The sequence below is a fragment of the Neomonachus schauinslandi genome, chromosome 7, assembly GCF_002201575.2.
Source record: "Neomonachus schauinslandi chromosome 7, ASM220157v2, whole genome shotgun sequence".
Lineage (NCBI taxonomy): Eukaryota > Metazoa > Chordata > Mammalia > Carnivora > Phocidae > Neomonachus > Neomonachus schauinslandi.
The window spans coordinates 111,014,200-111,027,018 of NC_058409.1; the positions used below are offsets into that span (position 1 = coordinate 111,014,200).

Below are 12,819 nucleotides of genomic sequence, written 5' to 3' on the forward strand. Positions count from 1 at the left end.
TTCACACCGAAGGGCTTATAAAGGAACAATTGTTCTTTCTTGTAAGATGTTTTTTGTTTGTTTGTTTGTTTGTTTGTTTGTTTTAAAGATTTTATTTATTTATTTGAGAGAGAGAAAGAGAGAGAGAGAGAGAGCACATGAGAGGGGGGAGGGTCAGAGGGAGAAGCAGACTCCCCACTGAGCAGGGAGCCCGATGCGGGACTCGATCCTGGGACTCCAGGATCATGACCTGAGCTGAAGGCAGTCGCTTAACCAACTGAGCCACCCAGGCGCCCTCTTATAAGATGTTTTTAAGGATGTTCACTATTAGCGGCTTTTTAGATTTGCCCATTTATAGGAATCAGTTGAATTGTTTGTAAACCGTGCAGACTTCCAGGCCCACCTCAAGCCCATTCAGTCTGAATGTCTGAGCAAGGAGTTGGGGCAACGTGTGTTACAGAAGGATCTTCTCAAGTGATCTGATACAGTTGGTAGGGATGTGGGAGCCCTGGAACAGCATCCTTGACACAGATCCCCCCAAAAAAGTCCTCTCCAGGCCCTGTATCAGCACCAGTTGTCCTATGTCTGGGCAGATAAGTTGATCTTTATTTCCTGGATACTGTAATTCATATAACTGACTGTGTTGCTCTTTTTGTATTGATTCCTGTGAAGCATACGAGGCAAACACGACTCCTTCTAGCAACAGTATGGGAAGAAAAGGGTGGCCCTTTGGGTAGTAACACTCCTGTCTTCATCTTCTTCTTCAAAGGTCTCATTTCCCCCTTGCTTCAGTTTCTTCACCAAATTATTTATTTATTTATTTATTATTTAATTTTTTTTTTTTTTTTTTTACCTTTTTACCCCCTTCACCCATTTCTCCCATCTCCCAACTGCCCACCTCTGGCAGTCACCAATCTGTTCTCTGTAGATGATACCACATATAAGAGAGACCATAGGATATTTGTCTTTGACTTATTTCACTCAGAATAATGCCCTCGAGGCCCATCCATGTTGTCACAAATGGCAAGATTTCATCCTTTTTTATGGCTGAATATTATATATATATTACATATAATTATATATTATATACATACACATTATAAACATATACATATATATGTATAATATATATTATATATATTACTGAATATTATATATATATATATATATATATATATCACAGTTTCTTTATTCTTCCATTGATGAACACTTAACTTGCTTCCACATCTGGGCCATTGTAAGTGATGCTGCAGTGAGCATGGGGTGGTACAGATAATTTCTCAAGTTAGTGTGTTCATTTTCTTCAGATAAATACCTGGCAGTGGAATTTCTGGATCATATAACATTTTCTATTTTTAATTTTTTGAGGAAAAATTATTTTTAACTTCATATTTAGTTTTATGGCACATATTTTTGTACATTGCCTTAAATCCTGTGTGGAATGAAGTATGACAGAAATCAATAATAAGTACTATCCTAAATATTTGTATTAGCCTTGATGATTCTTTTTTCACTTGATTTGGGGTGTTTGAATTTACTGTTTCTTATTTTAAAAGCACAGTTTAGGGTAAAACCACATCAGAAATCACAGCATAAACCTGGTTGAAGTTGGTGCCTGGCTGAAGGCTTGGTTTTTTTTTGCCCTTTGGGGGAGTGTGAATAGAGTGGGAAGTATATCATTTGCTTTTTTCTCATTTGCATGAAAGATAAGGACATAGTCTTCTAAGTTTTATTCAGAATGAAATCAGCATAGTAAAAACACAGCAGTTACAGATGTGAAAGAGAACTTGATTCCTTGACAAAATCAGTCCTACAGAAGCAGGAGTGGACCCTAGCTGTGCTCCACTTTACATCCAACTACATATAAAGACAAAGGTGGCCTCTAGGACATCTTACGAAAATAAAACAAGCAACTGGTAGACCCAAGAAAATCATTTGTGGTCATAGTTTGCCTGAGATGGAGCAAGCTTGTTTTTAATCCAAGCCCGGTATTTCTGGGTTATTAGGGTGTAGATTCCAGGCTTCTTGGCATCACCACATTTATGACCTGCAGAGACTAAGGCATAGAAGGCACCTTTGCAAACCAAGGGGCCACCTGAGTCACCCTAGAAAGAAGAAAATAGACAGATACTTGGTGAGAAGCTATTGAACTTTTTCTACCATTAATTACCTGTTACTCAAAGGATTATTATGTGGGTCCTTGGTTTCTCTGTGTCCTCAAGAGTTCCTGATATAGCCCCTTACTCAGTGTGGGTTGTCTCTGTCTCTGGCCAGGGCAATGATTCTGTCCATCTGTCTGTCTCTGTGTCCCTATCTCTGTCTGGGACCATGTTTCTGTCCATCTGTCTGTCTGTCTGTCTGTCTCTCTGTCCATATCCCTGTCTCCGTCTAGGACTACTTATATATACAACCTTTGATAATCAGTGACTATAGAACTTTATTCATTAAGGAATGAGTAGATATAAAGTTTAAAGGAATCCACTGAAATGAAAGAAATGTTTAAATTGTGGATTTCATCTTGGTGCTCACGGATCTGAAATCAAGTTGCTACTGAGATGGGCAGAGAGGAGAAATGTATCGTACTAAATACATTGGTGGCAGGGACTCTGTCTTTTTTTTTTTTTTTTCCCCGTTTTTGCATTCTCCTGTAATTGAATATAATGCTCGGCACAAATACAACACTTTGTAAATACTTGCTCCGTGAACGGATTCTTGAGGACTCAGACCTAAACATGTAACTACAATTCTGTCAAGGAAAGTGACAGCGTGACAAGAGGGGGCTTTCAAATCTGAAGAGCAGCCTTTGCCTCTGCTTGCCACTCCCATGGGGAACTGTAACACTTTGTGCTCTGGTTGCCATGGAAAGAGAGGCTGAGGGGGATGACAATCTTGGGGCACGGCAGATACAGGTGATCTTTGAAAGCATCATGTCCTCCCCTCAACAAGGCTTAATACAGTATGATGTCAATAGTGCATTCTAATTTCTTAAAAATTAGTAATCCATCTGTGCTACGTGTCACCTGCAAACATGAACACCTATGTTTTTTTACTGCCTTGGGAAACAAGAGATTCTGAAAAGTATGCCTCCTTTCCTTTCAGTCAATCTGTCAACATTATTTAAGAAACACATACTATATACTTGAGCTTTTTGCATCTGGGCTTTCCAGCACCTCTCTATTGATTGCCTACAATGGTGGGTTTTTTGGGGGGGGGAAGGGAGTTATATTTTACACCACTAGTGACCTCAGAGTTGGTAGGCTTTCTAAGGATGGTAAGATCCCTTGGAAGAAGCCTGTAAAAGTTATCAGATGCAGTCTATCATCCTGATTCACGGACATTTAAAGAGTTCTTATGTGTTGGGGAAGTTCTTATGACTCATTCACATTGGTAGATGAGAAAGAATAGAGAACTCAGTGCAGGAATGGAGAGGAACTCTCTGGAGTTGTGATTTTCTGTTCTCCATACCTCTCCTCTGGGCTAGGAGCACATGGAGGCTCGACTGCATGCACAGCATTCTGAGATGTCTATTTGATGGATGGGCTCTTACCTGGCAGGAATCCTTCTGGCCCCTGGTGTCTCCTGCACATATCATGTCTTCAGTTATAATAGGGTTGTGGTTATAATAACTTGGGCTGTTGCAAAGTTTTCGATTTATAACCGTAACAGTGACTTCATGCAGGGTATCAGAGGTCCTTAAAAATTGTGGGTTGGTGGCTCCCCAGCCAGTAACCTGGCATTTTGTTCCAGCTCTGATACCATTTTTGGAGCTTGGGTGGAGCAGCTGGACATGTTTGTCAAGTGTTGCAGCCGTGTGAAGCTGACAGATTGAAAAGAACATAAATTATCGTTTGTCCCCAGTAGTATTCTGCTATTAGTCTGAGCAATGTATGTGTGGTCCCTCTGGTCTAGGAAGGCATCCCTCTTCTTGAATCTACTTTGGTGGTAGCCTGCAGCTGTATTTGTGGTTGTTACTTTTCTGAAATGCTCTCCAATCCCTGTAGAGCTCAATGATGCTCAGGGAGGGAGCTTAGACAGAGCAGGAATTTTGCCCAGTCTTAAGCAAACTGGCCTTTACTCTGCATTGGATGGTTTTCTGTGGAATAACATCCATAGGTCATGACTTTGAGGGCTGGGCTGTTTCCTGCTGGATAAGACCCTTGAGTATGGTCTAGACTAAGTCTGGACTAGACTAAGTATGGTCTAGACTAAGTTATAACTCACTTACGTGTCCCTGAATTCACTTGGTTGGCTCGGTTGTATAAAGGACTTGCAATTTTCATTTGCTAATGATAAAAGCATTTGGGGAAAAAAGCTTCCAGTGGGGATCTGTGGGCTTGTTGGGATGTTCCCCTCCCACATATGCGAGCATCAGGGTTGCTTTTCTTTGTTTAAACACAGACCTGATGCATTTGTGATAAATTCTTGTTTCTTTCAAGGCAGTATATAAAGTAAAAGGGGCCCTTATAGAATATGTCACGTTTACCTCAAACATGGAGACAGTGCTAACAAAATCCTTTTCTGTAGATGATATAACAGCTGAACTATGTTGTATAAGAATGCTGGAGAAATCGAAGGAAGGCAACACTACATACCTTAATCAGCATAATATCATTTGATTTACGATATGATGTAAGTCTTGAGAATGGTATGAATTTTTTCAATCTTAAACGTTTGTTTGGAGTCCTCTTTCTTTGAGAGAGAGTGTGCTCCTAAAATCACTTTGAAAAACTGGACTTTTCCATGCCTAAAAAAAAAGCAAAGAGAATAGAAGGAAGAGAACGAGTCCCAAATACTCCAGTGGGGAGTAGAAATCGTGGAGAACATAGAGGAACAAAGGCCATCTTTAAAGTAACTTGTTTGGATTAGGTGGAGTAACAGAGGTCTTAGTGAACCCAAGCATGAAAGGATGATATAAAGGGCCAAAAGACCTGCTCTCAGACCCACCCCACCTCAATTCCCTAGTATTTCAAAAGAATATCAGAACTTATATCCTACTGTGGGGAAAAGGAATGAAATTCTAATTGAGATCAAGTTTACAACAAAATTGTTAATTTATGTAAAAAGAAATTATATTTCTCGAGTTGTGGGTTGAGATTTATACCCACCATTGTTAATTTTTTAAATTAAGGTACAATATACATAACATAAAATTTATAATTTAAACCATTTTTAAATGTACAGTTCTGTGGCATTGAATACATTTACATTGTTGTTCTTTAATCACTACCATCAATCTCCAAAATTCTTACATCTTCCCAACATTAAGTGTTTTAATAACTAAAAAGTAAAGACTCAACTCTGCATTCACTAATCTGGTATATCTAGACCTCATCTCAGAGCCATATGGAGAATAAGATCCATTACATGGCTGTCAGATAAGCTATGTTCTGTCCTGTCAATTAGAAAGATAATTTGGACAAGAAAGGAAGACTTGCCTCAATGTGAAAAATCATTGCTAGTTTGAAATAAAGACACTGTAGGGTTAGTAGCCATTGATAACTCCATTGTGGAGATTTAGAGGATAGAAACAGGTGAGTTAGATAAAGAAACAAGAGTTGTTTTGCTTTGTTTTGTCTTATCCCTGGTCATATACAGCTCCAGTACCAGTGTTTTGATAGTGCGACAATTGATTTGATTTACTGCATGTCGACCAAATTACATTTACATCTAGTTATGGAAATAGAAATGTTTTCTTTTTTTTGAGATCTTGACAACACCTTGGGGCATTCAGCATTCTATTAAAAAAAATCCCATTTTAATGTGTGCCTTTAGGAAGGTCCTTCAAATCCTTTAGGGAACAAGGAAGATTCTAGAAAGACTTACACTTGTTTACATGTAACTATTTCATTGTCACTTGAAAGAGGGATTAAGACAGATTATAATAAAAACATCCACACCCACATAAGTCAGATGGGGAAAGACAAATACCATAGGATTTTGCTTATGTGTGGAATCTAAAAAACAAAACAAATGAACAAACAAACAAACAGAAACAGAAACAGATTCACAGACACATAGAACAAAGTGGTTGTTACCAAAGGGGGGTGGTGGGCGGATGGGCAAAATAGGTGAAGGGAATTAATTAAGAGGTACAAACTTTCAGTCATAAAATAACTCGGCGGGGGGCGGGCACGCCTGGGTGGCTCAGTCGTTAAGCGTCTGCCTTCGGCTCAGGTCATGATCCCAGGGTCCTGGGATCAAGCCCCGCATCGGGGTCCCTGCTCAGTGGGAAGCCTGCTTCTCCCTCTCCCACTGCCCCTGCTTGTGTTTCCTCTCTCACTGTGTCTCTCTCTGTCAAATAGATAAATAAAATCTTAAAAAAAAAAAAAAACTCAGGGGGATAAAAAATACAGCACAGGGAATATAGCCAATAATATTGCAATAACTTTTGTAATAGATGGTAAATACACTTATGCTGAGCATCCCATTATGTGCATAATTGCCAAATCACTATGTTGTACGTCTGAAACTCATAATATTGTATGTCAACTATACTTCAATTAAAAATAAAAACACACACATACTCCCACATATGGATTCATAAAGATTAATAAGAATTAAAAGGCACAGAAACATACAGAAAAAGGAACAAAGTGTTGTTTCAGGTTCGAAGAAGGAGCTCAGGACTACAGTGGGGTGGGTTTGCCTATGGCAGGACTGTGACTGCCAGGAATGACCACTCTTCAGTTTCTACCAAAATAGTTTATTTTGGTTTATTTGGGGAATTTCAGCTCTATTTGTTGAAAAGTTTGCCTATTGCAAAATCAGGATGGGGATGAAATTTCTCAAAGGATGTGGATCAGATTTCCTAGGATTGATTCAAATTCAAATTCAACATACTCATTAAAACCAAACTGTGGAGGGGTGGGGGGGAGGGTGGAGAATGATACCAAATCCCCAGGACTACTGCTTTAACAGAAAAGATGGAAACAGGCATAAAAAACACAAGGAAGGCTGTGGGGTACAAATGCGGGTGTGGAAGATGAATTTTGATTAGGGGATGTTTGCTGAGAAAATTTCTGGTTTTCCTCATCTTTTACCAACGTACTCGATTAGTTAATGCCTTTGAAATATTTTGGTTATTTTTGTCTCCACTAGGACATGTTAATACCCAATACAATGCAAGCAGACTATGAATGCTTTCTGACTTTCTGTTTCCTGATACACTCCAACTGGAATCTGAAAGGTCATTTTTTCTGCCCACAGGATACCTGGAATTACCTGAGTTTTAGGATGCCACCTCCTTAGCTAAACCCAGGTCTGAATTCACACAGAAATGTAATAATACCAGTGTTTTTCATTTGTTTATTGTAGGGTTTCTCCGCAGGTGGTCTTTGCTTCAGAATTCTCTGGAGATGTGTGTTTAAAATGCAGTTTTCTGAGTCCCACCCTGGACTTACCTGGAACAGAACTACATGCAGAGCAGGAACCAGAGTGTTGCTCACAGCAATCCTTTTCTGTCTACTGAAACATTATTTCCATTGGGCTTAAAAAGAACCCTTTCTCAGTGTTGTTCAAGCTGATGTGCGGTATAGTCCTCATTGGTGGAAGGGTTCTTTGGCCAAAGGTGACACACATGATAAGTAGGGAAATCGGGACTCAAACGCAGCTTTTGTGATTCCAAGTCCAGGGCTCCTTTCCATGACACTCTGGAAGCCCCATGTCAAGCCCCTTCAAGCCCCTTATTGCCTCTGCCAGTTTGCTTCAGCACTGAGCCTTGTTTCTACTTAGATCCACTCCTCCAGGGCTGACAAAGACTGGGTCCTGACCCCCTGGCGGCTCTTTAGTCTAAGACACGAGGGAATTACCTGGCTGTTGGAGAGGGGCTATTACAGTCCCATCCTCAGCACGCCTGGATCATCAGACTTGTGCCTCAGTGACTACCACAGAAGGTACAGAAAATAACTTGATGACATGATATAACACTTACTACGTTATTGTGCTGTGCCAGGTTTTGTGCGAAGCATTTTACATATTGTCCCTCATTTACACCTCACAACAGTCCTGTGAGGGAGGTATTAGGATTATCCCCACTTTGCAGATGAGAAGATTGAGGCTCAGGTGAATGAACAAACTTGAGAAAGTCTCACAGATATTAAGGGGAGGCTCCAGGATGCAAATGCAGGCAGGATTGAAGCTCAACTGGTTTAAGCCCCCGGGGCCTGAATCTACACCTTTCTACTCTGGATGCCCTGGGGCGGTCTGAGATGGTGGGGAGGCCAAGTGGAAGGGGCTGCGGCAAGGGGGGGGGGGGTAGGGGGGTGTTCATCTAATTACAGCCCAGGCAGGTGAGAGGAGGGGATGCTCAGTGAGGGGTGAGATTCAGAAAAACAATGGAAAAGAGTTGGTGAGAGTTTTGCTTCTGATAAATTGAAATGCTGTAAATAAGATTAGACAAGAAGCTTTTTTACTGGTTTCCTTTTCTAGTTGGCAAGGCAACTAAGAGGGGCCAAGAGGCGCAGTAAGGAAGGAGCTGCGTGGATGGGGAGTGAGAAGGGGGCACCCCAGATCTGGCCTCCTTCACCGTTTTGCTGAGAGCAGAGGCTCAAGTTAGTAAGTATTCCCCCAGGATACTTGGGAGTACATTTGTGGGAAGCCACCATTAAACTATTTCATAAATATTTTGGATTTCATAAAGCTTAATATTTTTCTAAGCACCAATCCACCTACATTTTTACACCCAAGTGTCCTGGAGAAGAAATTTGATCCATATATTCTGGAATTCTTTAAACTCTGGCCATTTAAAATGGTATTTAGCAAGAGTTGGTTTTTCTTTTCTTTTTTTCTTTTTTCTTTTTTTAATTCCAAGATCTCTTTTCCCCAATTTGTCAGTTTGAGGACCCACTCCTATCAAGTCAAGTTCACTTGACAAAATTTTAAATTCAAATTAATAGTATTATTTACTTTTGGAAAGCACTTTATGGCTTGTGAAGGACTTCACACACTGTGTTTTTGGCTTGGGAAAAAAAAAAAAAAAGAAAGTCTTCCAATTTATTTCCTTCTTTCTACCCAGACTTTCTTGAGCATTTATAAGTCAAGGTCTATGTCTGGGGAGGTTAGAATCCACTTGAGTGTGTGCCATAAGGATATTTGAAGATGTGCATATCCTGAATTGAATGAACATTTCTTGATAGTCACCCTCTGCCTCACTGGTCCTTCGGAGACAAGTGTTCTGAAGAGGATAGAAGTGATAGGGACGCAAGGGTGGTTTCTATGACAGCAGAAACCCCATATGAATGACGTAGTCATATTAAACTGGAGATTAGTAGCTTGCTATTTAGAAATAAAACAGAAGTTCTCACTTTCTGCAGGCTTCAAAATTTCTAAATTTGTGTCTAGTCTTATTAAAATGTGGGCAATCGACATGGAGAAGCAAGTCAATTCAGTTGCTCCATAGTCTGGTTAGCAAACCATTATGGCCAAGAGATTCTTAAGTGAAGTGCTATAATGTTTGTAAGGAAAGAAAGCCCCATCTCTCCTTGGCTTATTCAGGCAAGAGACAGAAGAAAGAAACATAGAGACAAAAACAACAAAAACCAAACAAAAACCAAATCCCCCCAAACCAACAAGTAAACAAAGCAACAAACACCAAATTGGTTTTCTATGGCTTTTCCTTTTGCAAAGGTTGCAGCATCCCAAGAAGAGCTTGGGACTTTTTAGCTGAAGTAAGAGAATCACCGACTGAAATGTACTTTGAGAAAAGCTTTTTTTGTTCTAAGTATCCCAGAAAAATAGCTCTTTTTTCCTTGTAGAAATCATCTATAACTTTTTTTTCCTCTTTTTCTGCTGGGAAGTTTGTTGCCCCCTTATGGCTGTGATTCCCAAACTGTGGGCCTCAGGCCTCTGGGGTGGGAGGCAGGGCAGAGAAGTTAACAGGAGGGGTCTAAAAATCCATTAACCACGCAGGCTTCTCGTACCTATAACAATAATGGCTGCAACTTATTTCTGCTTACTATATGTGCTAAGCATACTAAAATATTTAAATAGGTACTATTTAATCCTCCAAACCCCATGAAACAGATACTACTATTATTATTCCCCTTTTGTAAAATGGGAAAGCAGAGATACAAACACAGGCTGTCTAGCAAGGTCAGGAAGGCCGCTGCCCCAATTACCATGGTTGTTGCCTTCCCTGGCCTTCCACGGAGGACTTGGATCTGTCCCATGGCCTGCCTGGGAAAGGTGGCCCAGTTCTCCCTGAAAAGGAAAACTCAGGGCGGAAAACTTGGATGGGCAAGAGGGTAAGTCAACTCCACCAGTTGGTCAGTGATCACAGAAGCTAAGGGTAGATGAAAGTCTTGCCATTTACTACAGCATGGACAGACTTAGAGGATAGTATGCTAGGAGAAATAAGCCAGAGAAAGACAAATACCATATGATTTTACTTACATGTGGAATCCACAAAATAACAAAGAAACAAACAAACAGTAACAGCAAAAAAGAGAAACAGACTCACAAATACGGAGAACAAACTGGTAGTTGCCAGAGGGGAGGGGTGGAGGGATAGGCAAAATGGACGAATGAGTAAGAGGTACAAACTTCCCAGTTTTAAAATAAATAAGTCACAGGGATGAAACTACAGCACAGGGAATATAGTCAATAATATAATACTTTAATCGTGGTGAACCTATCATAATGTACATAATTGTTGAATCACTGTTGTACCCCTGAAACTAATATTATACGTCAACTCTATTTCAATTAAAAGAATATACATATATATGATTGAACTGTTATTGATACCCCTTGATATTACATCTGTGTTCTTCAAACATTACAGTGCTCATTAATGCTTAGAATGTTAAAAAACAAACTTCTCTCCGGGAGAGGCGAGCTTCTCTTCTAGCCAGTGGAGGTAGAACGCACAAGGTCAGAGCAGGTACTCACCGGGTGCGGCAGTGGGCCGCGGACAGCACCCACTGTGGGTGGATCAGCACGCCTCCACAGAGGTGGTGGTCGCGGTACTGGATGGAGGCCATGAATGGCCGGGAATGTGGCGACACTTCTCGCCCTCCAATAATCTCCATGCCGAAACCTACAGAAGAAAACCCAAAGATTTAATATGAAAGATCCAAGCAGATTATTTCATGTAATTCTTCTTCCAATAGTCATTATATCATTTCCAAGATTAAAAAAAACCACCCTACAATCTCCTAATGGCTATAATAATTTTACCGATAAACACATGTACACTTAATAATATATAATATTATATATAATATATAATTAAATAATAATATAAAATAGTATAATAAATTTAATAATTGATAATACAGTTTCAAGGGATAGACATGGTTGGGAAAAATTTTCATTTCTAAATAACAACACAATCACTAGAAATTCATTTGATGCATAAATGTGGTGGGTCTAGGAGGTACTTACACTCTGAAGTCATATAAGCCCCAGCTGTTAGGAAAAATAGAGGAAAAAAAGAAAACTTCACCATTTTAATGGCTTTGATTGAAGAAGCCTAGATGAAATATTCTGATGGCATTGGTGAAGGAAGAAGATTCTGAAGACTGAGCTTTGACCTTGAAAGTTTTATCTTTCTCACCATAAGTGTTTCAGACAGCAGTGGTGGAACTCGAATCTTGGTTTTTCACACCTATGTTTGAAAGTGTTTATCAGTTTGAGGAGATCAGATCTATGCTTTTAGCACTTTTTGGTGTATATGCAATAAAGAACTCATTTCAGGAGTGAACCCTCTTCAATATCTATATGAGTACTCATGTTATAAATGGGGAAAGAATAAAAAACATCCAAGCCATAAGAACTTAAGGAAGTTGCAGACAGGATCCAAAGATGTTCATTGCTCTATAGCAATACTTTTTACTTTTCCTGGCAGAAAGTGGTGCCTATCATATTTAGTTTCTCTCTATTTTTCATCTGGACATAGATTTATTATGTGGAGAGACATGGAACCTTGCACAGATCGTGGTTGCATTGCAGTAGGTTTAGCTAAAGCCTGAACATCATCCAGAAAAACCCATATGTTTTGTAGCAAACTTATTCCTAGTCATGCCATTTACTCTAAATCTGACCAAATTTGGGTTAATTTTAGTTACATTTTTGGGAAATTTCATAATGTATTAGAGAGGAACATTGGTAACACATTTTTAATTCCGAGTCTCTCCTTTACTCATTTTTAATTGAAAGTAATCATGTGATTATCCAGGGCCTCGATAATAATATCTTTTAAAAATCAAAGACCGCATTTCGTCATTCTCCTCGGGAACAGATGATAAATATATAGCCTCGCTTTCTATGGTACTTTCTCTTTCACTACCAAAGCTATTAAACTTAAGATTCCACAAGATTCTGTTTGTGCTTCTTGCTGATCAATGGTGCAAATTTTATGAGTACAAATAGATAAATCTGGCACTGGAACCCCAATCCAGAAATACTGACCAAAATTTACCTTGAATTCACAGAAATTATTTTCTTTTTTCTAAGATATAGGCATCCTATCCCTTATTTTTTTTTTATAAAGGAGAATTGAAATCCAGAGCTATTATGCTTGGCAGATTGCAAGAGAATCCTACCAAATTGTTTTTTAGCATAAGACAGTAGGAAGAATAATAAACAATATTATAATTATATAGGATATATTATAATTTAATTATGTAAGTGTCTTAAATTGTTATTATTATTTCCAAATTCTCTTTACAGGATCATTTATATACTTTCATGTTTTCTTAATTTACCTAAGGTTCCACAGCATGTAACGGGGACCAAATTATTTGCCTGACCTGAAATAACTTGTATGTTAATAAATGTGCTGCCAGGGCATAGAAGTTGAAAAATATCCTGTTTTCACTTTACAAGGATGCAGCAAAGTAA

The 12,819-nt window shown here is 39.2% G+C and overlaps 1 protein-coding gene across 1 annotated transcript; it reads right to left on the reverse strand.

Moving 5' to 3' along the window:
• Window positions 1-1,865: 1,865 nt before the first annotated feature.
• On the reverse strand, window positions 1,866-11,472 carry GZMK (granzyme K). The gene is given in 6 exon segments (XM_021696906.2): window positions 1,866-2,084; window positions 3,527-3,796; window positions 4,572-4,646; window positions 4,648-4,723; window positions 10,867-11,014; window positions 11,362-11,472. Coding segments are annotated over 6 exon segments (807 nt in total). The 5' UTR covers window positions 11,426-11,472; the 3' UTR covers window positions 1,866-1,910.
• Window positions 11,473-12,819: the final 1,347 nt, after the last annotated feature.